Raw genomic sequence first — 20,327 nt, forward strand, 5'->3', positions numbered from 1 at the left:
ACCCATGTCTATTCATGCGTTTCGGACCCGATTTTTGTCATGTGACCTATTTAAATTCATGACGTTAATTAATTATATCAAATTTATGCTGCATTTATTTTGTGAAAAAATAATAATTAAAAAATAATTACTTATATCGCTTACAAAAAAATGAATAAGCTAAGAAATTTTTATCGTCCATAAAAATATTTATGCATAAATAGTTTTAGATAATGAAAAAAGGATTAATACTATGAAAAACCCCAAATTGGTACACATGAGATAAAATTACCTCAAATTAATTTTTTTCTTATAAAAAATCCCAAACCGATACACATGTGACAAAATTATCCTTCGTTAGTTTTGGTTAAATTTTACCATCAAATTGTTGAGCTAGACGACATATGGCAATTGACGGGTGTATCGGTTTGGATTTTTACTCTCCGTTTGTTACAAGTGTACCAGTTTAAGATTTTTCATGGTATCAACCTAATTTAATGAAAACTAACAAGAGTAATTTGTCACACGTGTACCAATTTGGGATTTTTGATGGTCAAAAATTTTTTTGAGGTAAATTTGTCACAACTGTACCGGTTTGAAGTTTTGGATGGTCAAAAATCGGTTTAGAGTAAATTTGTCACAAATGTATCGTTTGAGGTCCTTCGTGGTATTAACCCTAATAATAATACATTTCATTAGCTAATTATTTCAAGGGACACAAACGATCATTTTCTGGAAAATATTTTTCAAATTATTCATTTTTTCCAAAACAAACAGAGCTTTAAATTTTATTTGATTGGATGTTATGTCATACAAATGGGTCAAGACGAGGATTATCGGCTTAATCGACTTGCCGAGGAAGATGTTTGTGACGTGGCTCTACAACCTCTCCGAAATTAAGCCGTTCTTCTCTTCCAATTTACATTTAGGCCAATATTTGGAGATTTTACTCTTCGAAACTAGATCTAGATATTGATCTAGGAGTTTTCTACATATATTAGATCTGTGTTCTTTCAACATATTCATGTTGGTGCATTTGCATGGCGATGGTGATGAGAACGTCGAACTTAGACGTGCATCTCAAACCGTTGCAAATGAAGTGGGGGATCTCGACGTGTGTTCATATTCTACTGATCGCCTTAGAAGTTTTACAATGATAAATTTGTTCTAGAGGGATGATAGTGTATTTCTAGCTATAAATTGTGCTTTGTTATATGTTTTCTAATTTTTATTTTGTTCATAAATTATTTGAAATTTGATAATTCTCTCGAACTATTATTATTATTATGATATGAATGACATCCTTTTTTTTTTTTTTATAAATATAAAAAAGGGGCAGCAACGACATCATTTCCACGGTAGGCTTGCCCTGCTCAATAAGGCTCGATTTGGGTGCCGTGATGAAATCAACCGTTACGACCCGAGAAATCGGAGAAGAAATATCGTTATCGCGGAAGCACGAGAAAATGCAGCAACAAGTCGGTGCGTAATGATCCCCACGTCAGCTGACGTGGCGACCCCGCCGATCCCCAGCTGCTTTCATTGCGTCTCAGCTCCCCGATGGGGAAAGAAGAGAAAACGAGAGGAGGAAACCCAAAAGCCAATTCGGTCGTTGAAGGAGGAGAAGAAGAAGAAGAAGAAGCAACATATCCAAATCTTCACCGTGTCATCACCATCATCATCATCATCATCCTTCGTCCATTTCTCTCTCTCTAGCTCGGTCGCTCGGTCGCTACAGACAAGCAGTACATTCGCGCAAACCGTTGGAGCTCTTCCTTACATGACAAGCCAAGTGTCAGCTCCGCCACCAAACGCCGACAATCACTTCGAGGTGGTCCCCACTCCCCGCACCCTCCCCCGCGCGGATTCCAATTTCGTTCCTTCGTCGATTTCCGTTGCGTTTCTTTTGTTGTGTGCGTGTGCGTGTCTGCTGAAACCGCATGTCCTTTTTTGCTCTCTAGGGTTTTGCGATCGCGCGCGTTTTGGGGCCGTTGCCGAGATGGCGTCCTTCCTCAAAATGTTCTACCGGAAGCCGCCCGATGGGCTTCTCGAGATCTGCGAACGGGTTTACGGTAGGGGGAGGAGCTTGAATTCATGTTCTTTGTAGCTTGGATTTGGCATGAGCTGGCGTTTGGTTTTGCTGTGAAAACTTGAATTGATGGGATATTGTTTGTTTGTCGGCCTGGTGGAGGGACGAAAGAATGCTAAATATGCGAATGCTTGCTTTTCCCAAGCTAATTTTGATATGCTTGGATAATGGTTTTATTCCAATTGGTTGGTTTAGCTCTTTGAATTAACTGATAATTTGGTAAAATTGATGTAATATAGAAGTTCTGGAGAATAGCCGGTTAAGAGAAGTTCATGGTGGCAAGAGTAGGGCATGTAGCGGTGGACTTGGTGCATAACAAATAACATGTCATGAGGATGGGTATAGTAATTAGAACAGACAGAAGAATGGTGTTTTAGAATTCTTTAAAGTTTATTGGGGTGGGGAACTGTTTAGTCGTTTGTAATGACCGCGTGATGTGACAATTATTGGGATGAGTTGTTGAATACCTCTAATGGAAAAGCATGTACTAGCTATATCTACGTTATTTATCTTTGTTATCCCTTTAAGAAATGAAACCTCAATACTGAGTTTCTTTTTCCCTGCTCAGACTACTTGTGTTAAAAAAAAGGGAGATACTGCGGCGATCTCTGTTTCACTTAGGATGAGTTGCGGAGTGTACTGTAGACGAAACTGGATCGCCTTGATTATGTGAATCATTTTATCTGCATAATTCTATGTGTGGAAAATGGAATCGGCTGCTTGTTAGCCCAGATGACTTGGAAATGCAATTGATAAATGCTCATTGTGACTTTTTCAGTATTTGATTGCTGCTTTGCTACTGATGTGTGGACTGAAGAGGACTACAAGGTTCATATGCAAGGAATAGTTAGTCAGTTTCAAGATCACTTCCATGAGTCTTCTATTCTGGTGTTCAACTTTCGTGAAGGAGAGGAGCAAAGCAAACTGGCTAACATTCTCTCTGAGTATGATATGACCATCATGGACTACCCCAGGCAGTACGAGGGCTGCCCTGTGCTGACAATGGAGATGATTCATCATTTTCTGAGATCATGCGAGAGTTGGCTTTCTCTTGGGCAGCATAATTTGTTGTTAATGCACTGTGAACTTGGTGGTTGGCCAGTTTTGGCCTTCATGCTCGCTGGTCTTCTAATTTATAGGAAGCTATACAGTGGCGAGCAAAAGACATTGGACATGGTTTACAAGCAGGCTCCACGTGAGCTTTTGGACTTGTTGTCGCCACTTAATCCCATCCCTTCTCAACAGAGATATCTACAGTATGTCTCGAGGAGGAATGTGGCCACTGAATGGCCTCCTTTGAACAGAGCGCTCACTTTAGACTGCATTATCATCAGATCCATTCCAAATTTTGATGGGGAGGGTGGATGCCGCCCTATATTCAGGATTTATGGGCAAGACCCCTTTCTCGAATATGATCGCACTCCCAAAGCATTATTCTCCACTTCAAAGAGAAGCAAAGCAGTTCGGGTTTACAAGCAGGTGATGCGTTGTCTTACTTTTATCAAGTCCATTGCGATTTCACCTTGTTTTTCTTTAATCTTCCTAGGCGGAGTTAAACAGCTTGGTAATAAATTTGTGGTTCCTGAAATAAGTAACTTATCCCGTTGCTCTTACCTATGTCAATAATCTTTTTGTTTTCATTACTGGTTGTTGAAGATGCATAAAGGAAAGCTTCATAGGCTTTTGCAAATTATGTGTCAAGTTGAAGAGTCTATAAATTGCATGTCATGTCCCCATTTGACCTCTGGAAAGATGTCGAGGATTTTTCTCGACAGCATGTGTTATTAATTTCTTATTTTCCACAAAGCTGTCCTTCAAAGACCTGGAAATTTTTTAGATTTAACGCTGGTGAATTGATTGCGGTGTCATACCTTAGTAGATAGTTGAACGCATAGCAGCTCATCAGTTGTTAGTCATGATATTGTGAGTGAATATATCATATTTTATATATTTTAAACTAGATTTTTTAAATATATCAATTGATGCTGATTTGCAAAGATACCATGCGATGAAGCCTGTAAGGATGTTACTTTTGGAGATTGATCATCTAAAGTAGGAGAGAAAAGTTGGACACCGTCTGAAGTCTCAGTTATTTATAAGCACATTGAAGTGGTGCTACAATGCCTTATATATTCAATTTTTCACTAGCATTTTCCCCCATCGATTTAAACAGCACTTTTTTTTTTCCTGATGGTGTCATGCTTGTAAATTAGCTTTCTCCCTTTCTTCGCAGCGCTATTCACAAGGCAGAAGTTGATAAATAAAAAAAGTTATTGAAGATGTTAGAAAACTTAGTGGAGCATCAAAATTTATTGGTATCTCAAATATAAGTTTGCTTTCTGGTACAAGGTAAAGTTAGTCTGATCAACATTTTGAAGCTGAAGAACGATTGACTTCCAAGGTAGTACTGTGGTCTGAAATGAACAAGTCAAATGGAGCATGAATGATTGTGGTTTTTCTTCAATCCGGTGATTTGACCTGATTTTAAACTGCAAATTGGTCTTGGTTTTTGGTTTATGCTAGCAGTGATATTTATCATTTTACTCTTCCAAAAGTTCACTTTCCTCGTTAATGTTGTCTCTCCCTCCTTTGAGAAGGTTGATAAAGGTTTTCTGAAACCTTTGTTCCAATATTCTGCAGGCAGAATGCGAGTTAGTTAAGATTGACATAAACTGCCATATTCAAGGAGATGTTGTCCTTGAGTGCATACATTTATTCGAAGACTTGGAACGGGAAAAGATGATATGCCGAGTCATGTTCAATACGGCTTTCATCAGGTCAAACATTTTGATGCTTAATCGTGATGAAATTGATACCTTATGGGCAGCTAAAGATCTATTTCCAAAGGAATTCAGAGCAGAGGTATGCCTGATCCCACTTTTGTTTTAGTGCAGTCTTTTCAGAGACATATTTTTCCTTAGCATCCATGTTATGCTGAACTTAATATACTATCTATCTTGTTGATGAAGATCCTCTTTTCTGAGATGGATTCCACTGCTTCCGTTGTTCCCGTAGATATTTCATGCTTTGAGGAGGAGGGCCTTCCAATAGAAGCATTTGCTAAAGTTCAGGAAATTTTTAGCCAGGTAGAGTGGTTGTCTCCCAAAACAGATGCTGCTATTAATGTCATCCAGAAAATTAAAGTTTCAAATATAATTCAAGGAAAATCGAATGCTGATTCTCTACATGCTCCTGAAAGTTTCCCCTCGTCAGCTAAAAAGAGTCCTGAAAGTATCAGAGAAGAAAGTGTTGAAAAGATGTTAGAGGGTCAATCAGTTTCCCAAAAGCCTTCTCCAGAGAGAAGAGTGGAGGCTACTCAGACTACCAAGCGTTCTGCAGATTACATTGATTCTGTGCAAGCTTCAAATCTGATGATGCCAAAAGAAGAGACTGCACCTCTTGGTCTCGCATTTGAAAGTCAAATTGGCGATCTTGCCTCATCTAAGAGTAATGCAGAAAGCCCAGCGACAGTATCCTCTGACCAAGCGGTCAAAACCACATCTCAGAACCTTTCCATTGAGCATCTAGGACCTAAAAGTGTCTTAGTTTCACCTCCAACACCTCCTCCGCCTCCTCCTCTTCGACCTGGTTTTTCTGCTTCCAGCTCTTCTCCTCTGACATCTCATTATCCCTTGTCTTCAAAAGCAGAAGATTCACTTGGGGATGAGATAAATTCTCACATACAGGGAAAGGAGGAGTCTACTTCAGCTCACCCAGTACCACATTCTCCTCCCCCTCCTCCACCTCCACCTCCTCCACCACTATCAGGTTTGAGACCAACAGCTTTAGTCAGTGAAGACGTCACTTCTGATTTACATGATATGAACAAGCATTTTTCAGACAGCTCTGTAGCAGACCTACTTTCTCCTCCTCCTCCTCCTCCTCCTCCTCCTCCTCCTCCTCCACCACCACCTCCTCCTCCTCCTCCTCCTCCAGTTCCTTCTTCTGCTCAGGAGCCATCTTCAAAGACATCAACACCGCCTCCACCACCAACGCCGCCGCCGCCACCACCGATACCTCCTTTGAAGGAGAATCAACCGGCGAATGTGAGACTTCCACTGCCCCCGCCACCTCCTCTTCATTCTGGGCAAGCTCTGGGTCCTAAAGTTCCCCCTGCCGCACCACCAACACCCCCTCCTGCCCCTGTCATGGCCAAACAGTCTGAAGCTACAATGATGAACTCTCCACCTGTTCCTTCTGCACCCCCTCCTCCTGTTCCTTTTGGTAAAGGTGTACCGAAGACTGGTGGAGGACCTCCTCCTCCAGGACCACCATTGAGTGCTTTGAGCACTGAAAAGGGACGAGGCTTACGTACTATAAATTCAAAGAGTAGCAACATGAAAAAACTAAAACCTTTACATTGGTTGAAGTTATCGAGAGCTGTGCAAGGAAGCATCTGGGCTGAAACTCAAAAATCTGGAGAAGCTACCAAGTATGCTGTTTTGATATTATATTTCTAAGGTAATCTGTTAATGTGGTAGCAAATAATTTTTGTCTTGCAACAATTTGTAGGGCTCCGGAAATTGACATGTCTGAGCTGGAAACTCTTTTCTCAGCATCTGTGCCTGTTTCAGATCACAGCAGGAAAAAAAGTGCACGTGGCTCAGATGCACACAAGGCAGATAAAGTGCAACTGGTAATTATATGTTCGGATAATTTTATGTTCTTTGCTCCATATGTTAGGGTTGTGTTCAGGTTTGATGGCTTTTGTAAGTTGGCAAACTCAATCGTGGTATATTTGAGCCACTTATTAGCATGTATGATCCAAGGGAGCGAAATTCAATGACTGGTTATTGGTCAATCTTGCATTTACCACCTTGGACACAGTGAAAAATTGGCAAATCTATTGGAAGTCACATTTAGCGATAATGCATATTTCCGACTGCATGGACTGGATTACATGTCATTTGTTATAAGCCTACCTGTTGGATACTCAAATGTAGACCAGAACATGTCTGCTTTAATGGTTTCAGGACTTACTATTCATTTGGGTATTTCTGCTAGAAACAAAATGACCTATGTTGGTATTCATTTTCTTTACCCTCTTAGACTTATAATTGAACTACTAAAAAGTACTGCAAGCACCCTTATTACAGCAAATAAAAAGCCATCTCCTAGTACATGGAATGGCTGTTTAGATTTTGTGTTTATGCACCTTACCCAGTCTTGTGTTTTTAGTCGAAGAAATAGCCAATTTGATTTCGTTCTATCCATGGCTCATTTGCATGATCACTTATAAGCGAAATCTGTTGTAATTCATGGCAAAAGATTTTTTAATGCAAGACCTTTGGGGTAGGAAATCTTTGTACTTTGCAGTAAACTTCTTATAGTAAATCCATGTAAATGTACATAGAATGGCTGTTTAGATTTTGTGTTTATGCACCTTATCCAGTCTTGTGTTTTTAGTCGAAGAAATAGCCAATTTGATTTCGTTCTATCCATGGCTCATTTGCATGATCACTTATAAGCGAAATCTGTTGTAATTCATGGCAAAAAAATTTTTAATGCAAGACCTTTGGGGTAGGAAATCTTTGTACTTTGCAGTAAACGTCTTATAGTAAATCCATGTAAATGTCCAACAAAAAAAAAAAAAAATCCATGTAAATGAGTCGTTTTGAGAATTTTTGCCTCTCCTCTCGATGCTTTTCTTCAATAGTGTTATTATTCTTGACATATACTGTTGCTTAATTTGCATATTGTCAGAGCGAAGCCAGTAAGTTAACTTACGGTTTTCCTCTTCCATAGTTGAGCTTGTTTTTCATGTACATGGTTTGTCGGACTAAAATCATTAAGTCGAGGTATCTTATTGTGTCTCTGCTGTATATAAAGAGTGAAGCTATGACACAAATTTTCAAAGATAATGTAGGAACTTTTGAACTCCAGGTTTAATAAATGACAATGTAATTTGGAGCTGGAGTATGGGCTGTCAAATTAGGTCATGTGGTTTAAACATTTCTTTTCTTTCTTTTGTTCCACGATGTTTTATTGTCATTATATTTGCATTTAGCAGATTGGTGTTTGCAGATTGACCACAGGCGAGCATACAACTGTGAGATTATGCTTTCAAAGGTCAAAGTACCATTGCATGAATTAATGGTAAGCTTGATGCTACTATGTTTTGCATTAAATGCTGATGTATGCTTTTTAACTAAGCACTGTAACCTGTCGTCTTGTTCTCCTATTGCTTGCTTTATATAGGATAAGTTGATAAGAGCTGCATACGCATGTAACGTGGTCTCTCTAATTTAATTGCACTTCAGTGCATTCTCAATAATCTTTTCTTGTTTTCATTTCCGTCCTTATTAAGTGGGATTTCAATGACACCTCCGTGGTTGGATAAGTTGATTTTATGACTGACAACGCTTAGTCTCAACTAGAAAAATTACTGCATTTATGGCTTGTAATGTATGGTCTGCTTGACCTCTGTGTTCTCTTTGGTTGCTAGCTGATCTTTGTTTTGTATTCTCTTTGGTATTTTCATCTCGATGCTTTTCTAGAATCTTTTCGTCTACTATTTTGGTGGATTTTAAAGCACGTGAATGACAGGATGGCCACAGCTGCTCATACATCATGCAGCTTATTTCATGTCTCCTTGATCGATAAGTCCTTGGAGCTCACAAACATCAGTGGTGCATCTTCGATTTTCCTACGGTTGACAATTTGTGCCAATCATATTGCATAACATGATTTAGGACAATGAATGAACCTTATTTTAATTGAATGTTTGGAGGGAACTTGCAGCAAAGGACAAGTCGAGTGGATTACATTTCTTTAGGCATCACGTAAAGTTTCTGAAGCATTGCAAGCAGTGTTTATTTATTTATTTATAAGAATCATACTTGAGAGACAGGGCTGGTACCTAGATGTTGATTCTTTCTTTTTCTCCGCAATTTGCATCACATGATTCAAAGAAAACGATACTTTAAAGTCCAAGAGAATCGACTCTCCTGCTCGATTAGTATCCACCATATGGTACACCGATTTGAAATAAGAAACCTAGGATGATACTTCGAGTTGCAGTGGATATTATTGAAATGTCAGTAAATCTTAGTTACTTATTAATCAGCAGAGTAATCCTAGTCCTATTAGGTCTTATATTTGAGTCAAGGATCAACTTTAACAGGTCATCCTCACTAAAAAGTGAACAATGTCACTAATTCTACAAAGATCAACTATAAGAAATATAGTCATCAGTCGAGACCTGGTTACATGTGCTTGTGTTAAACAAGTGATCCCATTTGTCACGTGAAAAAGAAAAAGTTCATCTTCTACTTTGTTGACCCTCTTTAATACTTTTAAACACAGATTAAGCTGGTTCGCTAGTTATTTCTGCCATCAGGACACTTCCTGGATGGTTCTCGTACATTTTTACGTAAATCTTCACCTGCTTAATATGAAAAGCTGTTTGGTTAAGCATGTTCTATGCATCGTATTTTTGTATGTGCTTGATAAACGGTTTAGGTTCATGCTACAAAGATGTGGAGCAATTCAGACGTACATGTTTGAAATCAGCAAATATCTGTAATGCCTGTACGTGATACAGCTGTTATGACAGCAAACATTGTTTCCCAGCCCTTAATGTTTCTACAATGACCATCAGTAACAATTGAAAACTTTGCATCTAGTTGTTTTTCTTTCTCATCCTGGATGTTTGTACTGCTAGATTGTGGTTTTCATCATTATTTGTTTGGTCGGTATTATTTGAGCAAGCATGCTAGACTACGTAACTTTTCTTTTTTCTGGGCCCCTTGTTCGAAGGTAACATTGTGTTTAATATTTCTTAGAGCACCTTAATATATCTGGATTTATATGACAGAACTCAGTACTTGCTCTAGAAGATTCTGCATTGGATGTTGACCAGGTGGAAAACCTCATAAAGTTTTGCCCAACAAAAGAGGAGATGGAATTACTTAAGGTAGAGTATTCTTCTTGTCAACTGATTAAGTCCTGCAGTTATATATCTATAGCTCAAGAGACTGCTGTTGCCTTTCGTTTGAAGATTGATTTCTTGAGTGCTCCAATATCAGGGCTACAAAGGAGAGAAAGAAAAATTAGGAAGATGCGAACAGGTTTGTGTAAGCCTATTCTTTCATTTCATATATATTTTAATGACTACTTTTTTTTTTTTTTTGGGGCTGAGCACATATTTCTACTTGACAGTAATGTTCTCCACTGTCTGGATGCTTAGACTGTGCATGCTTTCGACTAGATGGACAGTCTTTTGTACTTGGATGCCTAATGATATTGAAATGTTACATTTCTGTCAATTAGTAGTGATAGAAGTCACATGTAGTAAAGCTTAAACAACCATAAACTCATATTATTTGTTGTGTTTTGAGCTTTGGTGCCACTAGACAGAGATTTATATGAGCAAGACGTGCCCATTTTTTCCTTTTAATAAGTTGCCCATGATATAAAAGTTAAAAGATGTTATGGTAATTATAGGCCTGTCTGGATCAGACGTGCCATCCGCTTGGTTTTATAATTTTTCCCAATTATGAGCTTGTGAAAGAAGAGGGAGAGGTGCAGAAGTATTAGAGTTATTTTGTAAATCAGAATTGTGATTATATCTTCCTCTGATAGATGTGATGCAGTTTCTGGAGTTGCAGTCTATGCCCAACCTTTTTTTCTACTTTGCATGGTCTAGTTGTGTACTTTTCCCCTTGTGATTATACTGTGTATTAAATAATACAACAGAGAGTAACAGTTGATTAAGTAGAGTTTCCAATCTTACTAAGTTGATGGAGTCTCTTTAAAACCCTCGGTGGTGACCACCTTGGAGAAGTATCGCAGATTCTTAATTATATATGATGCCTTTGACGTGCCATCTGATGAAATATACTCTGATCTATTGCAGTTCTTTTTAGAATTGATGCAAGTTCCCCGAGTTGAATCCAAACTAAGAGTTTTTTCATTTAAGATACAGTTTTCAACCCAGGTGAGAATAGTTTGTCTTCTTGATCTTCTTGCAAATTGATCGGCATTATTCTCGGCGTTGATTTCCTTTTTTCCCTCAGGTTGCTGACCTCAGAAACAACTTGAATATAGTGAACTCTTCTGCTGAAGAGGTAACATGTTTTGTCCTTTATGACTAGCATATTGACACTAGAGCTGAGAGAACTTTGAGCTGAATTAAGCTGCTACAAGCTGCATTATTACATTGCCTATGAATTGAAAGACCTCCAGGTCATTGTAGCTATAGGTTGATGAGAGAGAAAGGTAGAGATAGAGAATGTAGAAGGTTCAGTGGCGAACGAAAGGAGGAGGACATGAAATTGCCAGGGTTTCGAGAGGGGAAGGGATTTATGGTGTTCTTTAGTCACACAAGAGAGTGCTGAATCAGCTGGTAAGGTCTTTTGAATATTGAGCTGAGGTTTTGGGTTGGAGATGCCCAAAGTAACAAATGTGATAATGGCACCTGGTTGTGAGTTTTTGATCGAACACATGTTTGTGCATGCATATAGAAAGGGAGGGAGGGAGAGTCCATATCAGCAGATTGTAGCATCAATTTTGCAACCAGCTGCAGGCTAACCTAACCCAAAACTTATGTGACTTTATTCTTTATCGTCCTTATCAGATCAAGAATTCTGCAAAACTGAAGAGGATTATGCAGACGATACTCTCACTTGGGAATGCCTTGAACCAGGGGACCGCCAGGGGTGAGTTTCAATGTTTATTTTGGGCCCCTAGTTCATGGATTATGGTGTATTCTCTATACTTAGGTTAATTTCTCAAAATTTGTTGTACCTATTGTAAGCAATAATTCAAACCCTATTGGAACTACTTTTGCTTCAATTTTTTGCTTCTGCATTTCATGTAATATTAAACCTCCTGGATCTTTAGATAGAAATTAAAACAGTTAAGATCCTTTAAAATTATACAGACGCCTTTCAAAATTCAAATTAAAATATATATTACCTTGAAATATTTGTTTTTCCTGGCAGCAAATGCAGTAGTGATTTTGCTTTAAAAAGCTGAAACAAACCGGTGGCTAAAGGAATGAACTGGGAGTGGACAATCTTCCAATGTTATGCGTTAGATTAGATAATTCTTCTAGTCTATATTATTTCATTAATGGCTGTGTATATAACACCGGTGTTTCATACTGTTGCTCTCTCTCTCTCTTTTATTTTATTTTATTTTAGGGTTGGATTTTGTGGTTTTGGATTCGAGCTACGACCACGTTCTTCTATTTTTTTTAATACATGGATGCCGACTGACCCATTTGAAGTATCTTATGCTTGGTGATGATGACTTTATGTTGTAAGCCTTATTTTGTGGTAGTAACTTCACCTGTTTGTAATGGGGGAAAAAAATCTTATATTACTTCTTTTTTGGGTCCAGGTTCTGCTATTGGCTTTCAGTTGGATAGCTTGCTCAAGCTAACTGACATGCGTGCTCGGAACAATAAGATGACTCTCATGCATTATCTCTGTAAGGTGATGATTGCTAGCTCTGGCCAGAGGCTGACGACAAAAGTTTTGCACTATTTATCTGAAACTTAATCATCAGGCATATATTGAATAGGCACTTATTCTCCTCATGAAGTCTTTAGTAACTTAATCATCTTCATTACATATAAGTGAGGTCATGCCAGGCTTAAAACTCATATTCCGATGACTGAAAACTGCTCAATATATGAATGTTAAGAGTTTGGATTTGTGCAGAGTAGTGACAAATAAATTGTGGCTTGAGAAGGACAACATAAGATGAAGGAAAATGAGGCTAGAGGTCCCCTGAAATTTGAATATGGCTTTAGAAATTTGATGATGAAATATGGTTCTCTTTCCTGATTTTTATCCTGAAGTTGGTCTGTATAGTCATTTTCTTTTATGGATTTATAAAATATGCTCTTGAGCTAGTGCCTTGTTAATATCTGATCTTACATAGACCTTCTGTCAGTTTAGTTTATGTTATTCCTTTTATTCATCAGAATGAAATAAACTGACACAAGGTGTTCTCCTCCTCCGGTTACTTGTGAACTACCACAGCACTGTGGCATGTGGATTAAATGATCTGCAGACGATAATTAGCACGAGTTGTCAAAAACTAAAGTTTGATGTTGATATGAACTTTTAAGAACTGCTGGATACAGTTTAATGACAGATGTATGAATATGACTGTTTTCGTGGAAAGGAATTTGTGAAGGTCATTATCACTCTATTTATTAATCCTTCTTGGGCCTTTGCCTTGGTGACATGGTTTATGTGCCGTGTGTTTGTTTATTCTGGTTTGTATTTTACTTCTTCATTTCATCCAAATGACGATGTATACATCCATTTTTATTCTCAGCAACTCCAGTGTGTTTCTCTGACAAATTTTTTTTTTTGGTCGAAGAGGAAGTTTCTCTGACGTGCTTTTTCTTTTTTTCGCTTGATGAGCTTTAGGTACTAGATGATAAACTACCAGAAGTTCTAGATTTCTCAAAGGACCTGGCGCATTTAGAACCAGCATCCAAGGTACTTTCTGTAACATTCATGACGTAGGTAATTTAGATCCGCTTGCCCTGTCCCAAAAGAAGTACTTCTTACTCTCGTTCCAACATTTTAAAACTGAAGGAAAAAAAAAATGTTCGAGCTTTAGAAAATGATGAAAAAATGAGAAGATGACTCTACATGTCAACATTTGTATTTGTGAAAGTTTCCAGTGTTCAGCATTAAAAATCAACAGTCTCCAAGCAGACCCTACTTAGCCATCCTGACAAATATGTCATTTCTTTTCAGATACAGCTGAAATTCTTGGCAGAGGAAATGCAAGCAATAAGCAAAGGGTTGGAAAAGGTTATGCAGGAATTGTCTGTGTCTGAAAATGATGGTCCTGTTTCAGAAACTTTTTGCAAGGTTTGTCAAGCCCATCAATACTATCTCCAATGATTCTATCCTCAAATCTGCCTGTCAATGAGTGACTGTTGAATGCCTTTTAGTATGATAATTACTATTGGTGGTGGTAATTGAGGGGCCAGGTCATGAGAACATTGGGGGGCTCCCTGCAGCTTCACCCAAATTCTCAATGAGTTCAAATGTTTAGGATTTAAATAGATTTAGTGAAGTCTAGAGGAGGGTAACAGTGGTTAGTTAGCGGGATCTGTGAACGGAATTTTCAAAGAATATTGTTAGCTTAACAAGGTAATAACTGCCATTTCCACTATCAAATGAAGGGGGAAAATAGGAAAATTGTTTATTTTGTATTGTGTTGAGGGACAGTATGACTGAATATGTATCCTAACTTTTTGTTTGGTTTAGATGTCATAATGGCGCTTGTGAAAATGTGGCATGTGTTGGATCCTAGAAACAATAACTTGCGGAAACTGATGTTTTAGCTTATTTCTGCAGACCTTGAAGGAGTTCCTTCGCTCTGCTGAAGCTGAAGTGAGGTCTTTAGCTTTACTCTACTCTGGGGTGGTATGTCTCATAATTTGCACGAACAATTGAACTGAGCTTGTACTTTTCTCTGTATCAGTATGTAATGATAATAACTAAGAATTATTGCAGGGTAGAAATGCGGATTCATTGATTCTCTACTTTGGAGAAGATCCATCTCGCTGCCCCTTTGAGCAAGGTACTGTTGCTACACAATATTGAAATTCTGGTTTTTTTCGGGACGAAGTTCTGTATGATATTTGACAGTCGAATTAGCAGTATTTGGTTATCCTGATCACAAGTAGTTATTCAAAAAGTGAATGACTAAACAATGAACAGACATCTTAAAAGATTGACAAAGCAAATTGAGCGTCTTTTATGCTGGTGAATAGGGTATTTTGACCGTACTTTCTTGAAGTATATGCATATAGTGGGTAATGGTCAATTAGTTCAATACACCCTCAGCTTTAAAGCCACAATTGATGGGTTGTGAGAAATTGAAATGCCGCTACGAGAAGATACTTAGGTCATAGTTAAGGCAAGGGGCCGCAGCCACAGGATAAAAGTATTTGATGGCACTTAGTGTAGGGGTTGTTGATGCACGGTGTCTTTTCACAGCAATTATGTGAAGCTAATTTTCCTCTTATACTATTGCAGTTGTCTCGACTCTTCTCAACTTTGTGAGAATGTTTAACAAAGCCCATGAGGAGAACTGCAAGCAGAATGAACTTGAGATGAAAAAAGCAGCCGAAACTGACAAGTCGAAGCTAAGCGATTCTCATAAGAAGGCTGATCATCAACTACAGACATCGCTTTTGACGAGTAATGTTCTATGATCATGCTTCCATGTAGGTCAAGAAAGGAGATGTTCAGCTCAACCTTCTGCTTACAAAGACGACAATGGCAAATCAGATAGTTTAGCAGGTAGTGACTAGAGTGTACATATTGACCAGCAGCGCAATTAGGTCCAGCTGTACAGTGACGCAACTTGCTGCTTGGTAAGTTTTCTCCATCTAATTGAACAGCATGCCTTGATACACGCCTTCTTTTATTTAACATGAATCTTCACATTTCTCTCTCCGCAGAAATATTTCCATTATAAGCACACCTGTTCGTTTGAAGTAGAAAGGTCAGTTAGCCGGTGCGGAATAAATCATCTGATTGGCAACTGTAAAAGATCCAGATGAGAAGCTAGTTATAATTAATTTCTAGGGACCTGATTTCAGGGTAGGAATTTTCTAACACCTGCCTCTGCGTCCTTTTTTTCAACATTTTGTAGAAGTGGTGAATTACCTGATTTGGATGACCTCAAACATAATAATTTCCTTGTGTACAAAATCAACTCGTGTTGTAGCGCAGGTATTATTTGATGAACTTGTTCTTTCTGGAGAACATCATTGTATTTTCTGTTATCACTCTTGTTCCATTTAGTATTTATCCCTCTTGATTTTCGAACTTGCACTCTAGTTTGGCATAGCACCGGAAAGAATCCCGGGGGCTTCTAAAAATCCCATTATACCAGTTCTTGTTCAAATAGTAGGTATAAGAATTACTAGCCTAGAATACTACGGCAGCTAACGTGACAATCGTTCATGTCGTTTGAGCTCACGGATGAAATTCGCTTTCAGAGGTGGAAGTTAACTTTGCCTGTCGAATTGCTGCAGATCATTTCACTGGACAGACATTCTTTTTCTTCCAGGGAGTGAATAGTTTGCTACTTGCTTGCCTAGTGCCCAATCGGCATAGAGTCGGTATAGAGAGTCGTTTTTTCTGGTGAGAAGCAGAGCAACGGCATCGGCTGACTGGCATTGGACTGGTCTGATGACCCCAACCTGCTTCGATTTGCTTTATGTACCAAAAAAATCATGGCGTAGATGTTGGTCGAGGTGAACAGCGCTTCGCGGCCGATAAGTCTTGGGAGTTAGTAGGAATACATTGTAAGAGAGCGCTTTGTTGGCGAATCGAATCATTTCTAGTTCATTTCCAATTAATCTGAGGAAAATCTTATAAGACAAATCTCTTCAGTCGTGAAAACAAGCACGTAATTGGACTCCAGAAGGGTCAACGCGATTTCCCCCAATTTTTATTTTTTTATTTGGTTAAAATCGCGGAGTCGCGTTTACTGAAAATGCTCGAAGATCGGACAGCAGTTTCCAACTTCCAAGGTTCTTTGTATTAACGCGTCTATTAAATGTGGTGGTGGTAAAAAAACAAAAATAAATGAAAAAAAGAAAGCAGGTGACCAACCAAACCTAAAAAAATCATCGACGAACGTGAGATCTGTAAATGTTCTTTGCCTTCAATTCAACAGCGTTGAATGCCATGCACTGCTCTGGAAATAAAATAAATAAACAAATAAATCTCTCCGTCGCATCCCATCACGTGCCTTCCAACCGGAATCACAGAGCGTGGGGTCCAGTCTGCTCAGGAGATCACACCGCCGATGCCGTGGACAGGCGGCGCACCTGATTACTGCCCCCACGAGAACGATCCCAATGTTCCCCGCGCGAATTCCGAGAATCTCCCCCCCACAACATGAATTTTCCCAATTTAGGGTTTCTTTTCCCTTGCTGCGTTTCGGACTTTCAGTGGAGTTCTGCGTCAGAGTGCCAATTCCGGACCGTCTCTTATTAATGGTAGGATTTACCACATGGATTTCTTCAAAATTAAGCAATTCACCGTAAAGAAAATCGTGTAGATGTAAATATACAAGAACCACGCTCGACAAAAATCATACTAACCACACTAATATTTGGATCTCGATGTACTGATTGCTTGCGCATAACACTAATTATGTAGCTTGAATTGATTGCTTAACAAGTTGTTAGCGAAATTCAATGTATTAATTGTCATGTTCTTCAAAAAGATTGAAAGTTTTTATATTGATTAATTGCTCGTTTTAAGTGATTTGAGGACACTCGTTAGCATAATTTGTAAGAAAACCTATCATTATTCGCAAATATCCGCTACATTTTTTTTTTTTTTTGCAACTTTTTTAGTCCTCTTTTGAGATTTGGATCGAGAAATTACGTTGTTACATCATCGGCTTGTGTCGGTGAAGCGTTAAAAAAAAAAGGGACAAGTGCTTCGTCGCCGTCCGATCCAGCCGGAGCTCTCTCTACCAACGTACGATTTGGCCTCACATGCTCTCTCAGTCTCCAAAAGGCTTTTATAACTTTGTACGTGAACAATTTCTTGGCGATGTTTTGATTCCATCGGCCCTCTTCCCCACCACCATGTGATCAAATCAAATCAAATATTACTTTCTTCAGACCACGGAAAGTTGGAGATGATTTGCCTCTTAAACATGATCATGACAACGTATAGCAGATCATTGTTATCATAATTAGAACTACAGTCGCTATTGTTGTTATTGTTCTAATGGTTATGATTGAGCGTAATATCAGCCATTTAAAGATCTTCATTTCGGTAATATGTTGTGCTATTAATAGCAGTTAATATCACGAAAAATCTCAAATTTGTACGCTACAAATTTACCCCAAACTATTTTTTTGATTAAAAAAAAATCTAAATTAGTACACATGTGATAAATTTATTCCAAATTATTTTTTGACTATAAAAAAATTCCAAACCGATACATCCGTGATTAACAAATTTGAGTACAATACCAAATCCAAACTTGTGCATTCGATTCAGATTTCATTTTGTTTCTTCCCCGACAAGGAACGCATTGCACCATTGATTGTACATTCGGTTCGATCCCGCCAAAATTCGGAAGAGCAAGGTAGAAAGATTGTCATCTGCTCTTGATAAAGTAAGAAATTTTACAGTTTAGTCCTTGAATAAAGACTAGCTACTATTCTAATTTCCAGCTTTGATAATGTGGAGAGGGTAAATTTTGGAGTAAGCTACATTGACAAAGATTTTGTTGGCATATTCAATGGATTCTTCGAGGTTAGAAGTGCAACTCGATATTCTATACCCTCACTCTGGCGCTTGGTCGCATGACCTATTAACTTAGCACGCCATTGGATCCAAATAAGCAACCAAGAGGGAGGGACTGAACCGATTTTTCAAGAGAGTGCAAACTAACTTTTGTGGAACCAATTCCAATTAAAATAACGCTTCTACGCACAAATCGGACTGAACCGACCGACTCTGGGGAATTCCCGATTCCCCAAAATTGAAACTGGTTGATATCCTTTCAATTCCCAAAACTTGAAACCAGTTAATATCCTTCCGATTCCAAGTTTCAGGCGGGGGACCCACCCACTCAGATTGGACCGATATACATATTAATTCTTATATTATACAGATAGAAGTATTAACTACCAGTTTTCCCTAATTCAGTTCACTAATTAGAGTATCCTAATTCATTCCACTCTCCTCTTGGTCATGCAAGAAGATCGAGTTCGAAACTCCAATTGCCATTTGACCCTTTCTAGTTTCTTCACTCGAGTCTCATGCCTCTCTCTCTCGCAGCTCGCTCTCTGCTCCGATATACATATTAATTCTCATGTGCGTGTTGTTGTGGTTGTTGTTTGTGGTTCATATCTTCCCCACAAGGACTAGCAGAGCAACCACAAGTTCACCAGCACTACCTCCTCGATCACAGGAGTTGTGAATTGCCCTCTAATTTTGGGAGACTGTTGCATGCACGTTCACTTCTCATTTCCTATACAATTTCCGTGACGAAACATTTCCCACTCCCGGTGTACGGCCGGTTTCTGGGTAGGTCCAGGACCATCTGGTTGATTCCCGGTTACATAAACCGGAAACTGGTCCTTCTAGTCCGGTTCTCAATTGTAGGGTGGGAGCCGGTCCACCCGGAAATTTATCACATGTGAACCTAGCAATTTAGAGAGTGGAAAATAACGAGCTTAAGGAAAGAAAAACCGCAAACCGAGCCTCGTGGATTTACACATCCAAGATAGTAGCCACAATGTTGCTTCTGCTTCACTAAGCCTAACCAACTTTCAGCGGGTTACCCATGTAGCCTCATGACTCTAGAATTTATTCACTAATCTTTTTCATTATATAGGTTACTCTAATTTCTTCGTCCTTTTTTTTTTGTTTATCTCGAAATGATTATTGGATGTGATTTTTTTTTTTGTTTAAGACCTTGAGGTCAATAAATCTGTTTCTTCATTGACCAAACATCAATGTGGTGTACCCATAGTCTAGCTCAAATGATGCTTGGTGAAATAATAACTTGTTTATCCTACTACATATATATTAACAATTTTAAGGGTCTATAGGGTCGGATCTATCACTAAACAATCAAGCAAATGGATTTTTCCAATTTGTTTATGTTCTTCCTTTATTTAATATACATAAGTGACCAAAGATTATTCTAATGGATTCTTGTCTCCATTAAGAATTTCCCTTTTGTTTAAAGGGGAGATTTAATTGGCCCAGAAAAAGAACATTTTCATTTAATTGAATGTTATAAGCTATTGGCCGAAACCTCTCTCTCTCTCTCTCTCTCTCTCTCTCTCTCTCTCTCTCTCTCTCTCTCTCTCTCTCTCTCTCTCTATCTATTAAGCTCATAAATCATTATTGACTATTAAAGCGATAATTCATGTATCCCCTATAATTTTTTGGATTTACAGGTATTTTGAGAATTCTGATAATATCTCCTTCTATTACATGTAAATTCATAACACCCGAACATGTAATAGTTATTGCAGCTCTCGTAATTATTACATTGCCATGCTATCCCATTATTGTAATCAAACGGGGGCGCGCATGGCGACACTTCTGCTTTGGAAATCAACTTCCGATCAGAAGTTGATTTTTCTATTTCCGAATAGAAGTAAATTTTTTTCTTTTTGTATTTCTTCAAGTAGCTCCAGAACTATTTCTCCAGAAGTAGAAAAAATTGAAGTTGTCCAATCAAACGTATTTCTGCTCTGAAAGCAATTCAAGCGGCGCTTTCC

The 20,327-nt window shown here is 38.5% G+C and overlaps 1 protein-coding gene and 1 long non-coding RNA gene across 3 annotated transcripts; one reads left to right on the forward strand and one right to left on the reverse strand.

The window, feature by feature from the left end:
* The first annotated feature begins 1,611 nt into the window (after positions 1-1,611).
* LOC115736184 (formin-like protein 13) lies at positions 1,612-15,417 on the forward strand. 2 transcript variants are annotated; one of them, XM_030667740.2, is made up of 18 exons: positions 1,612-1,810; positions 1,941-2,051; positions 2,847-3,547; positions 4,709-4,930; positions 5,038-6,500; positions 6,581-6,704; positions 8,093-8,164; positions 9,885-9,983; positions 10,096-10,137; positions 10,926-11,006; positions 11,086-11,136; positions 11,646-11,727; positions 12,413-12,507; positions 13,456-13,527; positions 13,792-13,908; positions 14,401-14,469; positions 14,560-14,626; positions 15,085-15,417. In XM_030667740.2, the coding sequence occupies exons 2-18, from the start codon at positions 1,979-1,981 to the stop codon at positions 15,261-15,263; spliced, it is 3,609 nt and encodes a 1,202-aa protein (XP_030523600.2). In that variant the 5' UTR covers positions 1,612-1,810; positions 1,941-1,978; the 3' UTR covers positions 15,264-15,417. The 2 variants fall into 2 exon arrangements, with proteins under 2 accessions (XP_030523600.2, XP_048133531.1); XM_048277574.1 differs by lacking the exons at positions 13,456-13,527; positions 13,792-13,908; positions 14,401-14,469; positions 14,560-14,626; positions 15,085-15,417 and adding an exon at positions 12,653-13,376 and having other exon boundaries at positions 12,413-12,615.
* LOC125314706 lies at positions 11,950-19,894 on the reverse strand. The gene is made up of 2 exons (XR_007198134.1): positions 19,856-19,894; positions 11,950-12,191 (listed from the first exon to the last, which is right to left on the reverse strand). It is a non-coding gene; the product is annotated as an uncharacterized LOC125314706 (long non-coding RNA).
* Between the last annotated feature and the right edge of the window lie 433 nt (positions 19,895-20,327).

This window comes from Rhodamnia argentea, chromosome 4 (assembly GCF_020921035.1).
Source record: "Rhodamnia argentea isolate NSW1041297 chromosome 4, ASM2092103v1, whole genome shotgun sequence".
In the NCBI taxonomy this organism is placed as follows: domain Eukaryota; kingdom Viridiplantae; phylum Streptophyta; class Magnoliopsida; order Myrtales; family Myrtaceae; genus Rhodamnia; species Rhodamnia argentea.